Source organism: Pelophylax lessonae, assembly GCF_965119305.1.
Source record: "Pelophylax lessonae genome assembly, chromosome: 3".
Lineage (NCBI taxonomy): Eukaryota > Metazoa > Chordata > Amphibia > Anura > Ranidae > Pelophylax > Pelophylax lessonae.
In genome coordinates this window covers 466541310-466568766 of record NC_138770.1, presented here as the reverse complement: position 1 = coordinate 466568766, position 27457 = coordinate 466541310, and the positions used below count along the sequence as shown (strand labels likewise).

General features: G+C 43.0%; 1 protein-coding gene across 1 annotated transcript in view; it reads left to right on the top strand.

The window, feature by feature from the left end:
- LYST (lysosomal trafficking regulator) overlaps positions 1-27457 on the top strand; it is a 409773-nt gene that overhangs the window by 83886 nt on the left and 298430 nt on the right. Inside the window, exons 6-9 of the mRNA XM_082252534.1 lie at positions 171-332; positions 2035-2182; positions 17809-18020; positions 22551-22617. Of these exons, the coding sequence (XP_082108660.1) occupies positions 171-332; positions 2035-2182; positions 17809-18020; positions 22551-22617 (589 nt within the window). The remainder of the gene's footprint in view (positions 1-170; positions 333-2034; positions 2183-17808; positions 18021-22550; positions 22618-27457) is intronic.

Below are 27457 nucleotides of genomic sequence, written 5' to 3'. Positions count from 1 at the left end.
GCCTTCCCTGCCAGCAGAACCCAATAGTCACTGCTAGCAGCTATTCCCACTGGCAGGGTTTGCATGCAAAAAATCTGACAGACTGACTGTACAGAAATCGATCGAGGGATATATATATATTACATTCATTATTTACATTTTATTTTGTAATTGCAACTTCTCTTTTTTAGAATCTGACTGTACAACACATAATGGCTGAAGTTCAGGACCTTCTTGCTAAGTCCAAAGTTTTTCAAACTCATCTTGGCCCACATGTTGTGGATTGTCTTCTTCGTGTTGCTGTTTCAAATTTTTCTTTTGTCTCTGCCCATCTTGAGGAGCAAAAAGAAAAGGTATGGTTTTAAATGTTCATTACTGATCTATATTTTAAACAGTACTTGGCAAATAATGTTTAGTGGTTGAACCCAGAGTTCACTGGTCCCCCCCTTCCCCATATTTGCAGGCCAACTTCTAAATTCTTATCTGTGCCCTGAGTTGTTGTCCATCCAGTTTGCCAGGCTGCCTCTTCCACTGTTACTTTTGTTTCTGAGTCTCTGCTGGAAAAAGGTCAACCAGTTAGCTTTTTTTTTGACAATGGAATTAATGTCAGTTTTTAACTTTGTTTGCTTTAAACCTCTCATATGAGAATTGAATTGGCTACATGCTGCTTCTGACTTCTGGACTTTGTAAGAAACTGACATGGAATCAGTATGCAGGGGTTGACATTACTTGATACATGCCTCCTGCAGAGCAGTGACACAAATAATGGAAACCAGAGACAAATAGCTGGCCTTTTTTGAAAGGGATCAACAATGGCAGTACCTGCCTGTATTTCTCTCATGACACATTATAAGTATATTGGAGAAAACGAGTGCTAGAAATGTGGTTTGTGATGAGAGGCATGTGGAAATTAGTAGGCAGCTCTTTTAGTCACTGGAACCCATTAAAGCAGTCCCTGTGGATTTGTGGGTAAAAATTTGGAAGATAAAGGGACCACTTTACTGTGATAAGTTCAGAATAGGCATTATTTTTGTTCAACAAGAGGTTTCAATGTGATTTAGAGCTATGCACTACAGTGCCTTGAAAAAGTATTCGTTCCCCTTGAAATTTTCCCCTTTTTTGTCATGTTACAAGCAAAAATAAAATGTATTTTTTGGGCTTTTATGTGATAGACCAACTCAAAATGGCACATAATTGTGAAGTGGAAGGAAAATGATAAATGGTTTTCAAAATGTTTTACAAATAAAAATGTGAAAAGTGTGGCACGCATTTGTATTCAGCCCCGCTGAGTCAATACATTGTAGAACCACCTTTCGCTGCAATTACAGCTGTAAGTCTTTTTGGGAATGTCTCTACCAGCTTTGCACATCTAGAGAGTGACATTTTTTGACCATTCATCTTTGTAAAATAGGATTGGATGGAGAGTGTCTATGGACAGCAATTTTATAAATGCATGCCACACTTTTCAGATAATTATTTGTTAAAAATGTTGAAAATCATTTTCTTTCTACTTCACAATTGTGTGTCACTTTATGTTGGTCTATCACATAAAATCCTAATAAAATAAATTAACGTTTTTTGATTGTAGCATGACAAAATGTGGAAAAATGTCAAGGGGGTATGAATACTTTTTCAAGGAACTGTATGTACATGTAGCGGCAGAATAAAAGTATTGCAGGGGAAATCTTTGTATAAAAGCTACAAATTGCAGGAAAAGCTGCTTTTTCACTTTAACTTCTAATTGGCTAGTCATTCTTTTGCTGTAATACTGCTTCAATTCATTACATAATCTGCACCAGTCATCATATTAGAATCAGAAAAGCACTATATATTTTGATCTGAAAATTTTTCTTTAGGGCTTTTATTAGACTGTTACATTGGTAGATTGGCTAAAAATGTTGACATAAATTTTTAAGAGGCAAACTTAGAAATTTGTGTATTTTTTTTCTTTTTTAAAATATTGTCTTTCTAGCTTGTGCTTGTTTTTTTATTCCAAGGGTGTAATAGTGCATGGGAGACAACCCTATTCACCAGAACCTCTGCATGTTTTGTTAGGTACATAAATCAAATGAGCTGAATTTACAACACAAAGACGTTTCTGATGAAGGAGATGAGGTGCACAGTGTTAACCGGAGTCTTCTTGCAGAAGAAGAAGGATATGACGCTGACAGTGAAAGTAACCCTGAGGATGCCTCTGATGATGGTATGATAGCATTTGTTTTTCTGCCAAATCTACATTTTACATAAAAAAGAAATTGTTAAAAAAAAATGTTGATAACAAAAGGCAACTGTGTGGCTTATTTAGGTCATGTACTTTGAGTGTTTAATATATTGAAATGTTTTTTGAAAATTAGATGTGTAGTAGTGTGTTTGCTTTAATGCATTGGTTAGCTAGTTGCTAGTATTTAAAGTGGAACTTCACTTTCTCATTCAACATTGACTATAATCCTTATGCTGCTAGCCTTAGTAAATGGGATCTTTACTTACTTCCTGGTTTCCTGGCCTAGGCAAATTATGTTAAACATCCCAGGAGTCTTCAGCAGGGGCGGAGGGGTTTTCTCAGCTAAGCACACCCTCCTGCCCGTATGCCTGAGTGAAGGGCATATGGATTCCAGGAAGCAAATGCTACATGAATCATCTGCCCCTATGCAAGATGGCCATGGCCAGAAATGTTTGGGGGTTGTTTATTAAAGTGAGTTCTAAGCAAAATAAAGCATAGGTACAAGGATGGATTGGGGGGGTGGGGGGTGGCAGGTTTGCTTTTTGATTATCAAAAATGAACTAAATAGCATTTGTGGTGCTTAGAGGCAGTGCAGTTCTGCTTTTGCTTTAAGAATCCAATTTTCTTTTTTGTTCATGGACGGAAACAGTGCTCTATAAATCATAACTAGTGGGTTATATTGCCTCTTCCAGGAGTAGGACTAGGGGTGGGCGCAGGTAATCTGCAGGGATGTTTGGACCTGCCTGCAGGTTCCCTCGCCTCTTCTATTCTTGGCACTCCTCCGGGCAGTAGGGTGAGTTTTTGGGGGAGGGTCCCTGTTATCTCTCTCTCTGCTGAAAGGGATCCTTTAGTGGTGCCAGAAGATCGTTTTTGTACTGCAAGGGCTTTCTATCCTTATGAAGCCTCAGGGTCACATCTCCACTGACTCTCTCAAGGAGGTGGCAGGTCCCTTGGAACCCCAGCTTCCCATGGTTGCACTGATGGCGGTCCTGCAGTCCTTAGTGTCCCGGGTGGATGTGGCAAGGGCCCCGGAGGAAGCGTCCCCCCGCCTTCCCGTGCTCAGGCTGTCTCATCTGATTCTGAGCCTGATGCCGTCATGGACATGGACCGTCCAGGGGGACTTAATAACCCACCCCCTGATCCATCCGATAGGATGATTCCTCCATGGTCACAGCAGCGAGAGAAAAAGCCTTTGGTAGGCGCACTAATTACTGCAGTGCGTGAGACTTTAAACATGGAGGATGTGGCTGATGTAGCCACGCACGTGGCTGTCGTTTGGTGCGCACAAGTCGTATCGTACTCCAAAGGTGTTTCCTTATGTGCCTTATTTTTACAGGTTTTCCTGTTCGGAATAGGAACAACCAAAATTACCCTTTGTGGTCCCCAAACGTTTTGCTGTACGTTACCCTTTTGAGGAGTCCCTTTTAAAAAAAGGGGGGCTATTCCACCAGTGCTGGACCCTCCTGTTCTGGTTGAATAATGCAACCATGATCCCAGTAGAGGAATCCCCGCCCTTTAAGGACCCGGCTGACAAGAAAGCGGAGGCTGTGGCACGCAGCGTGTTTACTATGGCTGGGTCAGCATTGCCGCCAGCCTTTGCCTCAGCGCTGGTGTCTCAGACCCTAACCGATTGGGCCAAGCTTTTGTGCCAGGGCCGGTGGGGTGAGCAGGTCCCCGCTGCTTATGTTGATTTAGCAGACCAGGGTCCATTGGCTGCAGTTTATTTAGTTTATTTGTGACACAGCTTTGTATACAGCGCCTGTGCTGTCCAAACTTTCTGTTTCAGCGGTGGTGATTAGGCACGTGCTGTGGCTTAAGAATCTGTCCGCAGACCAAACCTCCAAGAAAGCTCTCATTGATCTGCCCTTTCAAAGCGATCGCTTGTTTGGGGCTACCCTGGATGACCTCATTAGGGGTATCACGGGGGGGGGGGAGAGTACCTTCCTGCCACAGTCAAGGAAAGGGAAGGAGCCTTGCTGCAGTCGGGGGCCCTCTTTTTCAGCCCATAGAAAATTATTTCATGCTTCTGGGATAGAGAATAAGGGAAATGGAGCTTTTAAATCTTCCCCGGGAGGTTCCAAGCAACCTTGGTCTGGTAAGCCTTGAGTTCGCTTCCCTGAACAAGCAGACAAGACTCCTTTTTAGTAATATATGGAACATAAATTACAAAAGTGCGCTAAACAAAATGATGAGAACACAAATGTTCATATGAAGTGTCTGCTGTGCCAGCAGTAAGTGCACAACCTTTATATCCAAAAGAATATGAAAAGTCTTTCAGTCCAAAAATGGTGAAGGTTGGGGAGTGATGGGAGGTGGGTGGGACCTCTTCCCAGACTGTGATCCAAAGTGAATGAAAGTAAACTCAAATGCACTGTGAACACCCAGTGATAGGAGTGGACTCTTACCACAATATGGAGAGATGTGAGTATATACTGTATTTATCCGGAGGTCCAAACTGATCAACTAGATGATATGATTCTCAGGAGGAATGGATCAGCCAACTGCTTCCAGATTGAGGGGATCTGTAGGCTTCCAAGCAGGGGGATAGTGCCAAAAGATCTAAACTTTTTATGGACCGACTGAACTGTAATGACTGGGGTATTCGCCTCACCTACCAGTTCAGTGAGGTCTCTATCAACTTCCTGGATCTCATCATCTACAGGATAGGATGTAAGTTCGGCACCAAGACATTCTTTAAACCCACCGATAAAAACGGGTTTATCCCCCTTGATAGCTGTCATCACCCCAATTGGCTAACCTCGGTTCCCATCAGCCAGTTTAGGAGGATCCGCCGTAACTGCGCGGATCCCCATGACTTTGAGGTACAGAGTAATATACTGAAGGATAGATTCTTGGAAAAAGGATTTAAGAAAGAAACTTTGGAACAAAATATCCTTCAAGTTAAAGATCTACCACAAGGAGAACTGGTGGTTCCCAAACCTAAACAAAAAGGGGCCTTTTCCAAATTCGAATATGCCTTTATCACCTCGTTTTCTACTGGATATAGATGGGTTAATCGCACTTTCCGGAAGTATTGGCATATTCTCAGGGGAGACAAAATATTGGGACCAAATCTTCCCGAAAGACCTCCCATCATTTACAAGAGGGCCAGGAACCTAAAAGACCTGATTGCCCCTACTCCAGTCAAAAAGCCTGCCATCCCTAAAATGTTTTCTAATCTAAAAGGTTTTTTCCCTTGTAAAAAATGCCATGTATGCAAAGAGTTAAAAACACAAAGAACCAAAACTTTTAACTCGACAGTAACCAAGAAGGAATATGACATCCAAAACTTTGTCACCTGCCACAGTAAAGGAGTTGTATATCTCCTAACATGTGGATGTGGTTTGCAATACGTTGGGAGAACCATCAGGACTCAAAGTATTCGAATTGGGGAGCACCTCACCAACATATCAACAGGTTTCCCTGGACATAGTCTCTCAGCCCATCACGACAAATGCCATCATCAAAGCTATTCACAATTGAAAGCTGTCGTGATTGAGGGTTACTCCCCCCATTGGAGGGGAAGTGACATGAAGAGAACCATTTCCAGGCGTGAAACGTTTTGGATACATGAATTAAAATGTTACCAGCCCTGGGGTATGAATGTGGAATGGGACATTAAAATGACTAGTCCCCTTATACACATTGGGTATGATAACATTTTTATCCACTGTCTTTCTTCTGGCCACCTTTCCTTCTCTTCCCGTTCCTTTCTCCTTTAAGAAAATTAAACCATAATAGGTGGCGATTTTGTATATGTTTATACATTGATGTTTGTGATCTTTATCACTGGAATTCCAATGTTAGTGATATATACATTAGTTGGTGGGTGGAGATTTTCATTGCGACCCATGCCAACAAATTGCCCAAACTTCATGGCCTTTTATATTTTTATATTTTTTAAATTTTTTAAATAAATTTTAATATTTAGACAATTTGTTTTATATAGTGTCTATATATAATTCTGTGGCCATATCATAACCATTCCTTTGAGGTAATTCCCTAAGGATGATTTTTAAAAATTAAACTCTTTTGATTTTTTTACTGTTCGTGCTTTTATCTAAATATATATAATTTTTGCCTTTTTAATAAAAATATTTCCTTAAGAGCCTAATTAAGAAGGTAAGATATGGCTACATTGCTTGCCTTCATTTTAGAAAAGACACTTTGAGCACCGCAAGATTGTAAAAGTTTGCTCTTTCCATATCCCGGTGTCGCCGACAAGGTGTCTTGTTTACATCCGCTGCTATTGGCCAGGGAGGACACCGGAAGGACGTCATAACATTTCCGGGTCCTCGGGTTGATCCATTTTGATTGGTTGACCCCGCGACCGGAAGTACGTCATTACACTTCCGGGTCCCCGCCGCGGCCGCACCGGAAGTCTCCACCAGCCAAATTATTTATGAGAGATGTAGACAGCACAGTTACAGCTCCAGTCCCAGAAGCCGACTCATCAGTGGAAACGCGTCGGGGGGAGCTAGCAGTGCTGTCACCAGTCTCGGATCGTACTGCAGACGTCCGGGACTATCCTGTACACGCTGTTCATTCATCTGGAAATTGTAAGTGTCATTTCACTTGTTTTGATAATAAACTGAAGGTAATGCACTATAGTCCCTTCTTCTTCTTTGGGCACGATCTTTTGGCACTATCCCCCTGCTTGGAAGCCTACAGATCCCCTCAATCTGGAAGCAGTTGGCTGATCCATTCCTCCTGAGAATCATATCATCTAGTTGATCAGTTTGGACCTCCGGATAAATACAGTATATACTCACATCTCTCCATATTGTGGTAAGAGTCCACTCCTATCACTGGGTGTTCACAGTGCATTTGAGTTTACTTTCATTCACTTTGGATCACAGTCTGGGAAGAGGTCCCACCTCCCATCACTCCCCAACCTTCACCATTTTTGGACTAAAAGACTTTTTTCATATTCTTTTGGATATAAAGGTTGTGCACTTACTGCTGGCACAGCAGACACTTCATATGAACATTTGTGTTCTCCTCATTTTGTTTAGCGCACTTTTGTAATTTATGTTCCATATATTACTACCCCTTCACAATTAATTTCTTTTGCAGTGCTGCTTTCACCTTTTTTTTATCCTGCCACTAGGTTCGCGCACCTATTTTCCTCATTTACAAGACTCCTTTTTAGCATGAAGGTTTGCTCTCACCCATTATCTGGGTGGGGAAACATCTTCGTTGGTTTCTGGCCCTGTGGACTTCTTTGGTGGGCGTCGAGGGGATCCGCAAAATGTTTCTATTGAGGATACCCAGAAAGGGGAACAAAGCTTGTCCTTTTCAGGAGTTGTAGGTCTTGAGTCTCCTTGTGTGGATTTAATTCCTGCAAAGGTTCAGGTGATGTCTGAACTACCTATGGTCCCCCCTATCCCTGTCCATGGAATTGATTTACCTAGGTCTGAATATTTTTCTGACCAGGGTGGTCCTTCCCCTGCACAAACTTAAGGGACCACAGGCTGAGTCATCGGCTGCTGTCACACACTCTATGATCACTGTGTTCTTCAGACGCAGCTAAACGCAGATCAGGGTAAAGAGCATCTCACAGCTGATCACATGTAAACGCAATTGCCGTTTATTGGCATTCCTTTCCTCACACACTTTCACAGCGTGAGGAGAGGAGAGCCGGTAACTGGCAATTGAGTCGGGACTTTTACACTGATAATCAGGGTTCTGATCATCAATATCTCGATTAGCAGTGCAGTGCCTCCTTATCAGTGCTGCCTATCAGTACTTCTTATCAGAGCAGACTCATCAGTGCCCATCTGCGCCACTTCATCAGCACCCATCAGTGCAGCCTCTTCAGCACACATTGAATATTGTAACAGAAACTAAGAAAAATGTTTCTTCTTTCATTCATTGACAGCCACAGCTCCAGAATCTTATTGACCATTGGGTTATGCTGCCCCCTACAGGACTAGGACACTAGGCAGGAAAAAACTTTACCACGCCTATGGGGCAGTCCCAGGTGGTATACTCCCACTTCCTGCTAGAGGCATTCAGTTTTATTTCTAACTAGTCTGGAGTAAAGACCTAGTTCCTTGCTGAGATATCTGATCCTAGCATTTTTTTTCTTTTTTAAACTGATTTTTTTCTTCCTTTTTGTTCTTTTCTGTTTCTGTGAGATCTACAATCAACTGCTGGACTGGGCGACTGACTGGAGGCATTCAGTTTTATTTCTAACTAGTCTGGAGTAAAGACCTAGTTCCTTGCTGAGATATCTGATCCTAGCATTTTTTTCTTTTTTAAACTGATTTTTTTCTTCCTTTTTGTTCTTTTCTGTTTCTGTGAGATCTACAATCAACTGCTGGACTGGGTGACTGACTGGATATTCTGGACCCTTACGGTCTCCCCAGTGTGGCCAGCGAACGTGTGCAGACCTCGGCTCCACACTAGGTCAGCCACTAATCCCATGTCAGAGGCGGCGGGCCCTTCAGGGTATCAGTCCACCCTGTCTGCAAAGTTGGTGACTCTGGAGTCATTGGTGTCAAAGGTTGATTTGGTCCTGCAAAAAAGAACCAGCAAAAAGCGTCCACCATCCTCACCTGCCTCTTCTGTCTCAGATTCTGAGTCTGGTCTGGCAGCCGCAGACACGAATCACCCTGCTGTATCTGTGTCCACACACCCTGAGTGCTCTGATGGTGAGGATGATTCCTCTCCCAATACAGCTGCGCATAAAAAAGCGCTGGTGGAGGCACTGGTTGTATCAGTGTGGGAAACCCTCAAAATGGGGGATGCAGCTGTGGCTGCGTCGGAGGCGCCAGTCACCTTTTTTGGTAGCCGAAAATCCTCAAAAGCGGCAAAAGTTTTTCGTTTTCCCACCTACTTTGACAAAATTGTCGCAAATTTGTGGGGTTACCCTAAACGTAATGTGGTTGTTCCTAAGTGTTTGCTAGAAGGTATCCCTGTTAAAAAAAGTGTAGGGTCCCACCTGTGGTGGATTCCCCAGTTTCCAGGCTGAACAAATCCACCTTGATTCCGGCCTTAAAGAACCCTTTTAATAGAAAGGTGGAGACCCTGGTCCGACACATGTTTGCTATGGTCGGTTCGGTCCAAAGGCTGGTGTTCACCATTGCCTTGATGTCCCAGTCCTTGACTAAGTGGGCTAAGCTTTTGCGCCAGGATCTGGAGGGGAAACGGCTTCCCCCTGCTTTTGCGGTTCTGGTGGATTAGTTGGTACAGGGGTTGCAGTTTCTCTGGGACGCCTCCCTGGATGCGGCTCCCTTAGTTTCTAGGCTGTCGGGGACAGAAGTGGTCCTTCGGCGCATGTTATGGCTGAAATGCTGGTCTGCGGACTAAGCTTTCAAGAAGGCCTTAGCGGATCTCCCCTTTGTGGAGGATCACCTGTTTGGGTCTTCCCTAGATTAAATCATTAGGGGGGGTCACAGGAGGGAGGAGTACTCTCCTCTCACAGGCTTCCAGGGGCAAGTAGTCTCATCACAGATGTGGTCTTTTTTTTTTTTTTTTTCTCAGCTCAGTTTTTTTTTTCCCGTCCCTCATGGTCTCAGGAAACATCTCCTGAGGTTCAAAGATGCCCTGGCCTGGTACGCCAAGAGCAGGTCCTTTCAGACCTTCAGGTGAGCACTCTTCTACCTGAAGGGGCGCCCTCACCCATATCTGGGGTGGGGGGGATGTCTTTGTTTTGTTTTTTTTTTGGACCCATGGACCTCTCTGATTCAAGACAGGTGCATCCATGAGCTGTTTCAGTCCGGCTACAAGATTAAATCTTCTCTCCTCCTGAGAGGTTTTTTTCCTTCCAACCTGAATTTGTCCCCAGACCGCCTGCGTGGTCTCTCTACGGGGCGGTACAAGATTTGCTACTACAAGGGGTGGTTGTACCGGTTCCAAACTCTGAACGTTCTTGGGGTTTTTAATTAAAACCTGTTTACAGTTCCTAGGAAGGAAGGCAAAGTTCATCCAATCCTGGACCTCAAATCCCTGAACCGCTTTGTGCGGGTACAGAAGTTCCGAATGGTAGTGGCACCTCTTTATCAAGGGGATATTCTGGCCTCTAACGATATCAAGGATGCTTACCTCCATATTCAGATATGTCGGACATCAGTGCTTTCTCCGCTTTGCCGTGATGGTGGATGCCCTCAATATTTATGCTGACCAATTGTCCAAGCCCTGCAGGTTTAGTGGAGAACTATCCTTGGATTGCCCTTGGTGTCTCCTGAGTTTCCTGAGTGATATTCTTTTGGCTTGAATTAATTTATTTCTGGTAAGCAGTATATACCACTGGTGGCGGTCACTGCACAATTTGGTGAATACTGGAACCTTCATTCACTGTTTCTTGGGATTTTTCTGGATCAATCAAGAGACTTTATGAATTTTCACTTTATGAACATTTATTTTGGACACTATATATAATTTTTACTTCATTGTTTGGGTAACATCACTTTGTCACTTTTATTTTTTAGCGCAGCTTGCTTATTGTTTTTTTATTTGGGTGCTGTCATACTTGAAGCTGCAGCTTCTACTGCACTTTGCGCGGTTATTTTCTTTATATCCTAAGGAGATTGCTTTGCATTCTCTGGATGTGGTTTGGGCAATCGGGGTGTACCTGGCGGCAACCGAGCCGTTTAGGTAAACAGGCTTAATTTTTGTCCTTGCGGATGGACCTCGCAAGGGGTTGGCTGCGACTATTTCTGGATGGATCAGACAAATGGTAGTGCAGGCCTATTCAATCAAGGGTCAGGTTTCTCCTTTCCCAGTTAAGGCACATTCTACGTGGGCGCTTAGCGCCTCTTGGGCCTTCTGCCATCAGGCGTCAGTGATGCAGGCTTGCAAGGTGGCCACTTGGTCGTCTGTGCACACTTTCACAAAATTTTACCAAAAAGATGTGTTTGCATCTGCGGATGCTGCTTTTGGCCGCAAGGTTTTGCAGGATGCTCTTTGAGGGGACTTGGTCCTCTTTGAGGATGTATTGTTTTCAGGTGAGCTCCAGTTGTTCCTGGTTGAGCTACAGGTTACCAGGTTGGCTAGGTTTAGCCTTTGGGAACTTTTTCCTGGTGCAGTAGTATTGAAAAATTGGTGCAGGAATACTCACTGAGATGGGTAGTTTGAAGGTGGCTAAGAAGTGAGAGCTTCTTACATGTGTAAAGGTTTCTGAGCTTGGCAGTTTAAATGTTTCTTGGAGGGCTACACATGTTTTTAGTTTTCTGTCAATTATATCTCCCAAATTGGAGATACTTACAAAGTGCCAGTTAGAGAGGTTCAAATCGGGGATGCATGCAGATGTGGCCCTTATTGGCATTTTAAGTGATTTAGTGGGTGAGTCGGGGGGGGGGGGGGGGTAGGTGGATTTGAGCTTTTTCCAAGCCAAAAGAGAGGCAATAAATGTAGGAAAGGTGTTCTTTGGGGGACCAGTACCTTTTTTAAGTGTGGGACACTGCCATAGGAGGTGTATCAGATTCCACTGAGATTGACCACATGTGCTGCAACAAGTCAGGGCATTGACCATTTCTTTCAAGCAAAGAGCAAGACCAAGATATAGACTGGACAGATTGTAAAATACAGTATTATCCCAGGCATCATCTTCAATAGGACCAATATCTTAATTTTGCATACAGCAGAGTGGAAATTTAGGCGTTGAAGGTATTGATAAAATACCCAGCTGTCTTGATACAGCTTTTACAGGTGCATCTCAAAAAAATAGAATATCATCTCAAAGTTAATTTGTTTCAGTAATTCAATTAAAAAAGTGAAACTCATATATTCAATACACACGTTGATGATATACTTCAGGCATGTCTTTATTTTAATGTTGATGAATATGGCTTACAGCTAGTGAAAATCCAATATTGAGTATCTCAGAAAATGTAGAATATTACAGAAGACCAATTATGTATTAAAAATCCTTAAAGTGTTGGCTTACTGAAAAGTGTGTCCATGTACAGTATAGTATGCACTCAATACTTCGGGACTCCTGTTGCATGAATCAATGCGGTGTGGCATGGAGGCGATCAGCCTGTGGTACTTCTGAGGTGTCTTATGGAAGCCCAGGTTGCTTTGATAGCGGTCCTCAGCTTGTCTTCTTCTTTGGGTGTGGTGCTCTCATGTTCCTCTTGACAATACACCACAGATTCACTATTGGGTTTAGGTCAGGCGAGTTTGCTGGTCAATCAAGCTCAGTGATACCATGGTCATAAAACCAGGTATTGGTACTTTTGACAGTGTGGGCAGGTGCCAATTCCTGCTGGAAAATGAAATCAGCATCTCCATAAAGCTGGTCAGCAGAGGGAAGAACGAAGTGCTAGAATTTTCTGGTAGAGGGCTGCGTTGACTTTAGGCTTCATAAAACACAGTGGACCATAGCCAGCAGATGACATGGCTCCCCAAATCATCAGTGACTTTAGAAACTTCAGAGTAGACCTCGTGCAGCTTTGGATTTTGTGCCTCTCCACTCTTCCTACGGACTCCTGTTACGTAGGCAGGGGTATCCAGGGCATACAGAGGGTGTTCCCTTGGTTGACTTCCTGGTCCCAAGCACCTTGCATCACATTCACCCGCAGGCTGCCACCGGCTGGAGACTTAAAGATATATAGGTGCCAAACATGCAATCCTAATTACTGACAGTCTACTGAAGGGGGTCAGAAAATCACTGTGCACTAAGCACTAAGCGAATTGGTTATCTGTCTAGAGAGTAGTGTATAATGTTGAAACCTCCCATCAGCACTGGGAAGTGGCAGGAGGTCAGTGAGAAACCAGAAGCAAGGAGACAGGTCGAGGTTGGCAATAACACACTACAATTCAAAAAATTTGCAGTGCATAAAAATAAACCTACCCACCTCTCAAAATTAAAATCTAATAACCTAAGGAAATAATGGTGACTTAGGCTCGGTTCACATATATGCGATGCGGGAAGGCTGCGAATTCGCAGCCTGTTCCCGCATCGCACACGCACCCCCGGCAGTTCACACTGCCATATGCGATACGCTGGGGGTGTCAATGTAATCTTAACGACAGCCCCAGTTTGATCGCATATCGCAGTGCGATCGTGCAGCTCGCACAGGATCGGATCGCACAAGTGTGAACCGCTGTGCGATCCGATCCTGATGCGGCTAGAAAAAAGGGTCCTGTGCGTGTTTGGTGCGGCTGCGGTGCGAATTTAGCCATACAAACTGTATGGCTAAACTCGCACCGCACAGCTGATCGCATGTAATGTCGGAGCAGTGCGCTCCGATATTACATGCGAACCCCGCACACGCACAAGTGTGAACCGGGGCTTATTGTATGCTTTATATCTTTTATTTTGTGATCCAAGCAAGCTTTATATACATTTTCAAATAACTTGATACATGTCAGTTTAACTGTATTTTATTGCTATGGTGCTGATGTTGAGCATTTTGTTGAAATAGTTACTGTAATGCACATTCGTTAATAGTGTTAAAAAAAAATAAATAAATAAACCTACCCTTGCCGTCTACCTCAGCCCTCTGGTAGGTGCACACAGCACAGATGCGCTAACGCTTTGGAATAGCACTATGGATAGTATACTGTTTGAATAAATCTCTTTTCAAGGAGGCATATCGTTTCGGCAGTGGTGTGTGCCTCTTGCAAGCAGGTTGTGGAGGGCTGAAAAAATATCACATAATGACAGCCTGACATTTCAGGGACATTCATCCCTCCATTGTTCTATGAAACAAATTTAACAATTTGACCTGTCATAAATAAACAGGGCTTTTTTTCTCAGACAATAGGTGTAGGTACTCCCGCCCCCCCCCTCCCTTCTGAGTTACCCCTTATCTCCTGCACCTCCAAGCACTGTCCATTGGTTCCACCTCTCACCCACCTCACAGTACCGCTCTTTTAAAGAAAAAAGGTCCAAGTGTGTGATTCTGTGGTGCCAACCAATTTGTATGGAATTTGTTCACAATAACAAGTAAAGCAGTAAAACTAGATCCCCTGCAGCCCGCAACAGTAGATCCCCGAGCAACAATCTCTCCCATCCAGCAAAAATATATCCTCCAATCAATAGATTCCCTCCTGCAGCATTGGACCCCTGCAACAAAATACTCCACAGCAACAATAGATCCACCCCAGTAACAATAGATTTCTAACAGCAACAATAGATTTCCCTGCAGCCAGCATTATTTGACCCTCAAGCCACCAGCAACAATAGACCCCTCCCTCAACAGAAGATCTCTCACAGCAAGAATAGATTCCCCCTTAGCAACAATAGATACCCCAGATGCACCCCTTGCTATTACACACATTCAGTTCTGGAGGTGCCAGACCTGCATTCCCCCATGTTCCCACTGAAAAAAAAGCCCTGTGAATAAACATCCAGAGCATCTGCTTCACAGTAGAGGTATATGGAGTAAGAATGCACCAATGATGCCAATACAGGCTGCAGCATGATGCAGCTTGGCTTGAGTTGTAGAGCTGTATTGACTAAACAAAAAACAATAAAACAATTAGAGACATAACCTAGTCCCACAGTACCAAAAAACAACCAGGCCGAGGAAACCTATTGTTGATTAGTCGATCCAACTGTCTATTAACGCGGAGGAAACACACCACACAGGAGTATAATGGAGGGGAGAGGTCCAGTTCTTAGCAATGTGAGCTCAGTGCAGCGCAATCGAACACCCAGCTGCAGAGGTAATAAGATGGAATGGCTGAGAATTATGTAATTTGAAGACATTCACGCAACAGACACATGCATAAACATGGAATGTCTCAGCTTGATAGCCAGGGGACATGCAATGGGACAAGTCACATGCACAGGATAATTAGTGTGATGGTCAAGTGTACTGGGCACGTGATAGGCTATGTGTGTGGCAGCCATGTTGTTCAAAATACAGACATTACATGTTACTTTTCACTATCTTTCCTGTGTTGAAACCGAGACACAGTTGTAGTGACCTTTGCCCCCACCCCCTCCCTCCTCCTTCAGTTCATGGAATACACAAACTGTTACCAGGACCTTATTAATCACTTGATCAGACAGACATACCTCTCCAATACCCAAACCACAATTTATATCTGGAAACGCTAATGAAATCGTCACCCCCCCCCCCCCCCAAGGTTGAGCAATCCATTGAACAGATACCTGGTTGTAATCGCTCAGTTGAAGGGAATGGCCAATACACATTTATGCTAGACTGGTTAGCAGCTTCAGCAAATTTCTTAACTCATGAAATAATAATAGCACAGCCAGAATATAGACTTATTTACCTCCCTCAGTTAATTTGTAGTGTTTTGATTCCAAACACCTCTACCCTAGCAGTACCAGGAGCAGAACTATCCCAATTCCTCTCCTAGTTGAAATGGGCATCCGAAATTTATTTCGAAGCTAAATTCAGGCTGGACAATCTGCATTTTAACAGACTATACCCGGGAGCTATTCAGAGATATGAAAACCTATAGAAAAATTATCTGGGGCACGGTCCTAAACATAGTGACATCCCAGAAACCACTCCTCCGATGCTTAATTGGTCAGATGGTATCTGTCAACACCCCTTTGATACCAGGGGAAAGTGGAATTTCATAACATTTAGACAGTTCTCGTTTTACTTCAACTAAGGAACGCCTAAACTGACTTTAGAGAGCCACTGTACTGTTTTTTTTTTTTTATTCATTGGACTCTACAAACCAGGACAATAAGTATTTGAACTTTTTATTTCTCTTTTGCGTTATTGTCTTTCTTTGTAACACCTGATTTTTAAGTGTTGAAATTGTCTCTAAGACTTTTAAAGCAAACTTATTGTTTTTCATAAATGTTCTTGCTAAAAGTTTTTGGGCCTATCAACCCTTTACAATATATTTTGTCAGTTTGGAGGTTAAAGGGTTAATTACCTAATTAACTTAACCCAGTGACAATCACTCTAGGGCTGCTGGAACCTAGATTGTGGGCCGCAAGCTAGAAAATCTTTATGCAGCATGTATCTAAGAGTGGAATTGTTATGTAAGTGACAGCGCAGTGTGAGATTGGCCAGTCTTTTGTCACGAGTTAGTGAGAAGGGCAGGGGTCTGACATGCACATTCGTCACAATTAGTCCACAGGCAGGAGTACTGAATGCAGCGAGGAAAAGATTAAATCTCAAATGATTGATCATCACTGCTGTAGCTTTGGGCCAATATGAAATGATGGGCACAGGTCAAGTTAACTATGGCTGTCGCATGTCTAGTAGTTGGTAGTGGGAGAGTTCATGTCAACAGTGATTGCATTGTACCAACCAGAATGTTACCTATTGTTTCCTTTTAATGTCTGTCCAGTCAGTCAGCAGCTATTACCGCAGTGTCAAAGTGAAAATTGTTCTCTTCAACCATTCGGAGTTTGTCAGGGTAGATCACCACAATTGCTGAAACCCCTTTCTTGACTTTTTTGGAATTTAGCCCTGTGCAAAAGATTAAAAAATTTAGGAAGCGCTTGACTCTGTTGCCTTTAAAGGGGATGTCCTTCAACAATCTAGATCTGCAAAAGATATTTTACTATCCTTGTAATTCAAGAAGTGGATGAGGAAGAGCCATGGTGGATTGCCTGGTGGCAGGGGATGGGTGGGAATTCTTTGGTCCCTTTCCACTTGGAATAGTGAAAAGAGATGCTCCTGGCCATATACATTTAGTATGTATTTTTCCCCACGATTTTAGGGGTAAGTGCCCCTAGAGCACTCAAGCAGGCCCATCAGTAAAAAAACAATGCTTGTACTTTTGAGCGGGCTCTCTCGGTCTTCAAATGAATTAGTTGGCATACGCCTTATAGGGTGCAATTTCAATATCCGCTGTTAGGGGGTGTATGGTATCCTGCAAATTGCAAACCTGGCCTTCCAGTGCTGAAGTGAATTCATGCACTTTCCAGACATCATGCCATAGAGAAGAAATGTCTTTGATGTCTCAGCCTGCTTCTGGCTAGTACGGCTGTGTAGGAGGGAATTGCATTGCTTTACAGTGGACAGAATGTCCATCATTGTGGGTTCAGGGACTTTCCCCTGGTCATTTTGGTCTTTGGAAGGTTTGTACTTTGGGAGTTGTACTCATTGATTCTGCTTCTTTTCCTCTGTCATGTCCAGGGAAACTGCAGCTTGAGCACATATGACTGGGGTTCAAAGGCAGCTACAGAATGCAGTGGAGACACTTATTGATCGGCCTGGGGTCTGAAGGAGTGTGACTCAGAGTGTAATGCCCCGTACACACGTGCAGATTATCTGCAGACTTTTGTCTGCAGACTTACCTTTTCTATGTAGTGCAAGGGCCTGCCGGATTGCATACAAATTGAAAGTGTTTAGGTTTGACCTCATATTATATGGTTTTGGTAAGTCTGCAGACAAAAGTCTGCAGATAATCTGCACGTGTATATGGGGCATAACTCAGTCTGGCTCTTTATTCTGGTGGGGTCTGAGATATGCCGTCACCATTTTGGCTGCTGCATTCAGCTGGGCTTGCTTCCTTTTTCTGCTTTGAGTTGAATTCTTTGAATATGCATTACCTTTTTTTGGTGTCATTGTTTTTTTTATTATTTTCTTTGATAGCATTTCAGATGGCATGGTTTTGAGTTATAGAATTTTCACTTAGATGTTTTTATTTATCATTTGTACCTTGATGAATTCATTAAATCATTTTTATTTATTTTTTTCCTGACACGAAAGGCATGAAACCTGAGATTGAAGAAATGGGAACTTCAAATGATCAAGTTGATTTAAACAGAGATGGAGAATTACTGTATCCAGAAATATGCGCACTAGTGTTGAATTTGCTTTCTGAAGATCATACAAACCTAAATTTGCTTACCAGTGTTTTTCAAAGTCTTCTGAAAATAGTAAAAACCAAGAGGAAAAACACAATGCTTCTTGTACAGCAAGTAAGTTATTTAACCACTTAAGGACCAAGCCTATTTCTGACACGTTGTTTTACAAGTTATAATCAGTTTTTGTTTTTTTTTTTGCTAGAAAATGGTATATAGATGACCTAACATGTTACGGTATTAAAAATCTCCATAGGTGACGCGTTTAAAAATTTTAACACTTTCCAGTTTAGAGTTACAGAATAGGTTTTTTTTCTAGAATTATTGCTCTGGCGATCGTGGCAATACCACACGTGTGTTTTGAACAACCGTTTTAATTTGCGGACGCGACTTTCGTATGCGTTTTCCTTTTGTGCGCAAGCTCAAGGGACAGGGGTGCTTTAAAAAATATATATTTTTTTCCTATTTAATTTATTTAATTTTTTTATTTTTAACACTTAAAGAGAAAGAAAAAAAAACCTGATCACTTTTATTGCTGTCACAAGCAATGTAAACATCCCTTGTGACAGTAATAGGCAGTGACAGGTACTCTTTATGGAGGGATTGGTGGTCTAAAAGATCCCAGACCCCTCCACTGCACTTTAAAGTATTCAAAATGCCGAAATCTGCATTTTTGAATGCTGACATTTTTTTTAAATTGCCGCCATTGGCAGCCGAGTAAACCGGAAGGGACATCGCTTCCGGGTTACATGATAGAAGACCCGGCAGGCATCATCCCGGTACAACCACTTCTGCAAGTCGATGTACAGGTACGTCCTTTTGCGGGAAGTGGTTAAACTTGTATGAAACTGCTAGAAACACTTGATTTAGAGGATTGACTGAGAGCCAAAGAAGGTAAGGATAGTTGTGGATAGTGTAATAAATCTAATACCTATTAGGAAGGTCAAGTTCCACAGCTTAAATGATAAAACACTAAGTTTATACTTATAATCCAAAAACAACTCTGAGCTATGAAATCTGAAAAAACACGTTCTGCAGGTTATGCACAGTGATATAAAATGTTTCCCAAATCTGTTTTTACGATTGGTTCCGAATATGCACGTTTTTAAAATCTAAAAGTGCTGTACTAATCACTAATTTAAATAGGTGTTATTTTACAAACCCATCAAAAAATAAGTGACAAAAAGCGCCCATGTGTTAAAAATAATTACACAAATCATGAAAATTTTCCTAAATCGTGAACAATTGCTCACACACTATGAACAGTGAACTGGTCCTATGTGACAGTAAATAAACCATTAACAATACTATGTAGAAATCCAGATAATTGCAAAAAACCTGAACCATGGCTCATACACTATTAAAGAGGAATTTCAGGCCAAAAATAAAAACGGGCAAACAGACAGGAAATTTATTGCAGAAGAGACATGCTTTATCTCTTTTGCATTAAAGTTACCTACCTGCTTTTATGACCTTGTACAGTGAGCCCTACATGCACAGCTCACTGTATGAATTTGGAAATGCAGAATCTGACTAAACTCTTAAACATGTGGGGGAGTGATGTCACCCCCTCCTGGCCAATGAAAGTAACTAATAATCGAGACCCAGAAGGCGGGCACTCGAAGACTTGAGCAACTGGTTGGGGAGCTTGGGGTGGCGCATCACTAGAGCTTGTGTGTGTGTGTGATTCCGCTTTAACAAAGAAACTCTCCGATTTGATAATAAATCGACAAGGACAGTCAGGTGTAGAAATCGGTCCATACAGTGGATCCAACAAGGAGCTTGATCTTGCTTTTTTCTCACTCCACACATTCAGCAAACCTACTTACCAGAGGAGATTCACCTGCGTTGTATGGTGGTCAAATGAGATTGGTAAGTGGATCAGATGCCCAGAAAATGAAAATATCCTTCTCCTCTCAGGGCAAGATTATTTGGCTAAAAGATAAAACAAGAAAGGAAGGCAACGTCCACAGTGCAGTATTTGATTAAAAACAATTTATTTGTATTAGAAATAAAAAGTTTGCACTCAAAATATAAATGAATAGATACAGTCTCTATGTGTAACACAAGTACAGAAGGCTCTGATCTTGTCGATGTGCATGAATGTGTCAGCACGTCTGGCTCCGCCCCACATGTTTTGTCGATAGATTTAGTCAGGGGCTTACGGGACCAGTGTTCGTGGCATGGGCAGGTTTTCTCTGTCACTCAAACTAACTAAAAATCAGATAAATACCCTAGGTCACCATCTAGTTTGCCCAAAAACATTGAACTCAACCAAGAATAACAGTGCTAGACACAGACCCCTCCTAGTATGCCAAATGGTATAAGTCTTATCCCAAAACATAAATCCGTATTTTAAACCAACTTAGTAATAAATGCTACAAGAGTTTTTAGTGGGAACATAGGCACTTTAACCACTTAATGTAGCATATAAATCTCCATCGCATCATCTTAAAACCTAAGCGGGACAACGCATTGTAAATAAAAAATTTATGAAAAATATTGCCAAAAAATGTAAATAAAAATAAAACAGGAGTAATATCCCTAAAGCAAATTATAAAAAAAAAAAAATGAAAAATCACAATCCATATTACATAAAAGCATTATATAAAACATTTAAAATCTAAGATAATCACCTTTTTATTATAGTATCAAAAAAGTAAAGGTTTGTAATGTACTTAACTGCTAAAATGTTAATGGTGTGAAAGTCTCAAACTTTTTTTGTTTCTAATTTGTTAATTTCATGCTTAATGGAACACCCCCTCCAGTATGGGGTGAATTATGTCAATGCCTATAAATAAAGTGCCCGTAGGATCCCTATTGTGGTAGAGGGCATAATGTTTAGTTATGTCCAAGTTAACCATGTTTGATGTTATCAACCTGCTCCTTAACCATTTTAGCATGTTGTTTTGCCATTCAGCAACGTGCTACTTTAAATGGCAGTTGTACAGTCATGCAACACTGTATGGAAATGAAATATATATAATTTTTTTCCCCACACAAATAGATTTTGTTTTCTTTTAGTTTGCTTTTGATTCTTTTTGATCACCACTGGCAGTTTCTATTTTTTATTATATGAACAAAAAGACTGAAAACTAAAAAATATATTTTCTACTTTGTTCTTAAACCTATTAAATAAAATCAAATTTCTTCATAAATTTAGACCAAAATGTATAATGTATTCTGCTACATGTCTTTGGTGAAAAAAAAAAAAATCCCAATAAGTGCATATTAATTTGTTTGTGTGAAAGGTGGAGGTGTTTGTTATGCAACTTTTGTACTTGATTTATTAATTGGTAAATAGAGCTGCATTTGTTAAGGCTGCCAGATCCTTTGAGTAATAACCACCCATTCAGGTTCTTTCCAAACAGTTTTTTGTACATTATTGTCCATAGTCTGATCACATGCACTTTAAGTGTCACAAATAACTTCATCACTTGTGGTCAACCATTCTATCCACAGGATGCCTTTGTGTTGTCATTACATGTTTTTATTACTAACTTAATGCGAGAGCATTAGGGAATCCTATTTCTCTGGTTATGACCAAAAGTCACATTTGAATGGCTCCTAAATATCTATAAAAGGGATCCTTCTCTACCATGAATACTTGTGTAGCTGTAGGAAGGAAAAACCTTATACAGATGAATCCTGCCACTATTTTGAAAAGCCCCTCATATTGAGATAATGGGAGACTATATTAATCTATCACGAGGGTGGCCCCTAGACTAATTAAACACATACAATTAAAAAGGAAGAGACTCAAGAGATTCATCTGAGTGCCATATACAAAAATGTATCACTTTATTGGAAAAATCAATAATTAAAAAATGTAACATAGCACTCTGTGATGAATCTCTCTTGATGCTTTTCCTATTTAATCTTATGCTTTTAAATATCTTCCTACCTATTTTCCTAAATCACCTTTGTGCTTCTATAAATCGAGTGTAAAGTTTAGGGTGGGGTACTTTATGTTCAGTGTTTATCATGCTTGTCCACACATGATGCAGTTGTTCTGTCTGTGCATCCATATGCAGGCAGTCCCTCTAATTTTAGTAGGGTTCAAAGTCTGCAGAGACACAGTCTCTGCTCCCAGTTTGAAATCAATGTGGATCAGTGCCACTGAGCTGCACTGCCTGCATTCAGGGAAACGCACCCACACAGATGCCATATTGGGAGCATCAGCTGTGCCTGTGCAGCTGTTGTGTCCCAATTGACATGAATGGGACTTCCTACACGCAGATGCGCAGAACACCTGTGCATCCTGTACCGGAAAACACAGCCCTTAGCACGGGTGTACGCTTTAGTACGCCTGAGTGAATGAGGCCTAATGCTAAGTTCTTATTACAGCAATAGATGTACATCTAAAAGATGGGCACAGTAATGCCACCATTCAACAGTTAGTAGACCACCTCACTAGTATATATGAAATTATAAAAAATAAGCCAGACAAAAGAATGAGCTTTCATAATAGGAGTTTTATGCATTTACATTTTAGAAATGAGAAGAACTGCAACACCGTTTACCCAAGACAACAAAGCAGGTGCTCTGCCTTATAGGTTACACAAGACATTAAATATGTTGGTGCAGGGCACATATACAAATTAAAAAATGAACATTTTTTGCTAAACTGGTTTTATTTTTCTGCAGGGTACTACAAAATCCTTACTAACTGGATTTAAGTTCATCTTGGAAAGTGATGATCCAGAGATAAAAGGTTAGTAGTAATTGGGGCGTAAAACGATCGTGACGAAATTACAACCTGAAAGGTGGGAAGCGGTGAAGCACTGTGATTGCTCATTTCACACCTGTATAGTGGGCACCCATCCAGTTCTACATAGAACACGTAGAGCTAAATGGGTGCTGCTCTACATTTGTGGAACCCTGTTGCTCCCATTTTCGCCTGGTCTTCCTTTCAGGTTCACTCTTCTCAGCCTTTTGAATGGGCAGGCCGCGATGTTATCACTCCCATGCATGTGCACAGGAGTCTCTACAGTTGTGTGGACATAATTAATCTACATTAAGGAATGCTGATGTTTTCTGGAGATTAGGCACTGGTAAATAAAACTTTAATGACATCTCAGTATAACCCCTTAACACTCCTATCATGGCCTATTTTTTTTTCCTTTACTAATGTCCAAGGAGGACAGACCTCTTTTTCTGAGAGAAGGAAAGCCTGTTCTTTAAAGTCTAACTAAAGCCCAATTTCTCTAGCGCTCATTGACAGACGTAGTCCTCGGTGATACACCACCTTCGGGTTATGTTGCCTCCACAGGAGCAGGACTAGACAGGAAATTAAAAAGCTCTGGCCACACCCTAGGGGCAGTCCCAGAGGGTATATCCTCTCTCTCTCTCTGCCTCAGCAAATCAGTTATTTTCTGTCTAGTTAGGAGTAAGGACCTAGATACCTTGCTGGGATCTTAGGTCCTGGCAGGATTTTTTTCTTAAAGGATTTTTTAGACAGCTTTTTTTTTTCTCCAGTGTTCCTGTGAGATCTTCAAGCAAGAAAGCTGAACTGGGCGACGGGCTGGATGTTGAGATCCGGTGGTCACCCCAGTTCAGCCTACGAGTGCGTGCAGGCCATAGCTCCGCGCTGGGTCGGCCGCGACAAAGTCCCATTAAAGGACTGACCCCGCGAGTTAAACGTCTCGCTGAAACGCCAAAGACCATGAGTCACGGCGTCCATATCGGTCGACAGCCCTCCCGCCCCGGTGGAGAGGGGTACTGTCAGGAGTTGGTGCCCGCCTGGTTCCGGTATGGTGAGTAGTATGTTCCCCCTTTTCCCTTGACGGGTCTTGTGGTGAACTCGGGCCCCTCTCTATCCTATAAATGACACAGATCCTCCTACTTTGAGTGTGATTTTATGTGCAAAAAGCCAGGAGGCTTGGTTTGGGAGCTAACAATCTAATTGTATACATGTTAAAAAGATTATAATCTGTGGCATTCTGGGAATCTTACGGTGATAAGAATAAGCTACCTACCAGTCAGAAGCCACGGACATGTAGACTGCCTTCCTAATCAGATCTCCAGCTATTAGCAGGCCTCCCGAATGGCCATGCGGTCCGCATTCAGTACAGGCCGCCGCCATTTTTTTTGCTGGATCGCACAAGCCGCCATTTTGGCGTAGCCTCGTGTCTCCAGCATGGGGGCGGCCATGTTTGAGGTGATCCAAACACCTCGTGGAGCTAGGAGAGGCGCCGGAAGGCGTGCAGAGGGGCGGAGCCGCCTCCTTTCTTCCTGGGCAGCCAGCCAAAAGACTTCCTGTTTGTCAAGACAGCGCTGTAACCTGTTGCAGTTAAACTCTGAGCATCAAGTGGTGAGCCTGGGGGTCTATCTCTCTCTCTCTCTCGATCGATAGGGATCCCTAGCAGGTAACACTAAGGGGCTTTTTGTGGCGCTGGGGGTCTGGAAAAAAAAAAAAAAAAAAAGTTTTTTATTTTTGAATTATATTATCCAGGAAGTGACTGGAATTATCATGGACCCTGCCACACATATTCCCCCACCTGTTTCCCTCGAGGGGGCCACGGGACCCGCCGGTGCACAGAGTGTAGAGTCATTTACAGCAATTTTGGAGTCTATGGTGGCTCGGGTGGAGGCGGCCTGTCAGGGACGGGGGTCAAGGAAGCGACCCCCGCCTACCCCTATACTATCTGACACCTCTGACTCTGATTCAGAGATGGTCACTGCAGTTGCAGGTTCCTCTGCAAAGGCTGTTATCCCAGGTAAAGCCCCCTCAGACAGTGAGGAGGACGCTTCTTCTCCTGCTATAATTCAGGAAGAAGCATTGGTGGACGCACTAGTTGTGGCAGTGCAGGAAACCTTAAAACTTGAGGCTTTACCGGCAGAGGCAACTGAAACAGAGATTCCTTTTGGTACTAATAAGCCCATCAAAACAGTGAAGGTTTTTCCTGTACCCAAATGTTTCGGTAATCAGATTAAAGGAGAATGGGAGCATTCTAAACGTACCTTTACTATTTCCAAGCGTATTGCTAGACGCTATCCGTTTGAGGAATCCATCATTAAGAAATGGACGGTACCACCAGTGGTGGATCCACCTATTTCCAGGCTGAATAAAGCCACGGTTATCCCAGTGGAGGACACTTCGTCCTTTAAGGATCCGGTGGATCGAAAGATGGAAGCAGAGTCCCGCACCATCTTCTCTCTGATAGGGCAGCATTTAGACCAGTAATTGTTATTGGTCTAGTTTCCCAGACACTTACGGAATGGGCGAAAATGGTACGCCAAGACCTTAGGGGAAAAGATATTCCCCAGGAGACATCTGATTTGATGGAACAGATTATACAAGGGCTACAGTTTATCTGTGACGCAGCCTTGGACACTACTCCCTTATTAGGGCATGCATCTATGTCAGCGGTGATCCTCAGACGTGTGCTGTGGTTAAAATGCTGGTCAGCTGACCTAGGTTCCAAAAAGACCTTGACAAATCTCCCTTTTCAGGGGAATCGTCTATTTGGGGCCAACCTAGATGAAATCATCAAGGATGCCACTGGGGGCAAGAGCACTTTTTTGCCACAGGCTGCTAAAGCTAAGGGACCTCGCAACAAGCGAGGACCTTTCTTTACCGCCCATAAAGGGCGCCCGGCTGGTACTAGCGGGAAAGGCAAGACTCCTCCAGGAGGGTTCAAGAAGGGCTGGTCGGACAAGCAGAGGACCAACCCAGCCAAACCCGAAGCAAAGGAGTACACAGCCTGAAGGTGCGCCCCCACCCGGTTTCAGGGTGGGGGGACGTTTTCACCGGTATTCAGGACATTAGATCGAGCTTCAACCACTACTACCGGTGCGATTCTTCCCTTCCAACATTTAAGTACTACAGGAAGCGGTAGTTACCGTTCCCTGAATAGATCTTTTCCTTTACCTTTTCCTAAGATTAGTCCCTATACCTCACAGGAATCGGATGTGGTTGACCAGATAGGCCAAGTAGCCTCTAGTCGGGTGACTTCGTACGCTGAGGTTCAACCAGAAAAGATCACCCTTCCTGATAACAATCAGGTATCTGATAAATGTGTGGGAACAGAAAACGACCAGACTTTCTCGGATGGTCGGGGCCAGATACCTCTAGGGACGCCTGGTTCAGATTCTATCAGCGCCAGTGGTCCTAGAAATTCTAGGCTGGCCTCCTCAAGCCGGCCTGGCCGACTTGGACATGCTAGTCGCAGACGTTCCGTGGGAACTTCGTCTCAGGGAGTGTCTGTGGTCTCAAGGACCAATTTACCATCATGCTTTACAGTCGCTGGGTTTAATGGCCTGGCCATTGAGACCCAAGTACTGAAGGACAGAGGTTTGTCTACTTCAGTCATTCCTACCCTTATTAAAGCAAGGAAAGCGACTTCCAGCAAGGTCTATTATCACACATGGAAGACTTATATTGCGTGGTGCGAATCTTTAGGATTTCCTCCACGTACCTATTCGGTGACTCGAATATTGGCCTTTTTGCAACAAGGGGTTGAGCAGAAGCTAGCCTTGAGCACCATCAAGGGTCAAGTTTCAGCATTAGCAATCTTCTTTCAGAAACCTTTAGCTACCAAGTCCTTGGTGCGGAATTTCATCCAGGGGGTGCGGCACCTGGCTCCTCCAGTCCGCGCGCCCTTACCGCCCTGGGATCTTAATTTGGTTTTGTCGTTTCTACAGAAACCTCCCTTTGAAAACATCAGGGAGATTCCCTTGCTTACTTTATCCCAGAAGGTGGCCTTCTTGGTGGCTATTACTTCTGCTCGCAGGGTGTCAGAACTGGCTGCATTATCATGCCAGTCCCCATACCTAGTGATTCATAGGGATAAGGTAGTACTTCATCCTAAGCCATCTTTTCTTCCTAAGGTGGTTTCAGATTTTCATCTGAATGAAGATATTGTACTACCTTCCTTGTGTCCTCAGCCCAAGCATCATCGGGAACATGCGTTGCATTCCTTAGATGTGGTTCGGGCAATCAGGGTATACCTGAAAGCTACGGAATCATTCCGTAAGACGGATTCACTTTTTGTGATCACGGATGGCCCCAGAAAGGGTTTGCCTGCATCTGCCGCGACCATTGCCAAATGGATTAGACAAACGGTGGTACAGGCTTATTCTATTAAGGGTCAGAGTCCTCCGTTCCCTGTTAGGGCGCACTCCACTCGAGCGCTCAGTACTTCCTGGGCCTTTCGCCATCAGGCGTCAGTGGTCCAGGTATGTAAGGCGGCCACCTGGTCGTCGGTACATACCTTTACAAAATTCTATAAAATTGATGTGACGGCGTCGGCGGATGCCTCATTTGGCCGCAAGGTTTTGCAGGCCGCAATTTGAGGAGACCGGTGGTCTACCTCGAGGGTTTTTTCTGTTTGCAAAAAAAAAATTTTTCTCTTTTTTGTTGAGTCTCATCATTAAGGATGAGCATTGTAAACTTCTAGTTGGCACCGGTTGGGCCTTCTAGATTGGGATTTGATTTCCATTTTCCCACCCCTCATTTGTGATACTGCTCTGGGACGTCCCGAAGGTGGTGTATCACCGAGGACTACGTCTGTCGATGAGCGCTAGAGAAAAATGGATTTTTGTAAAATCTT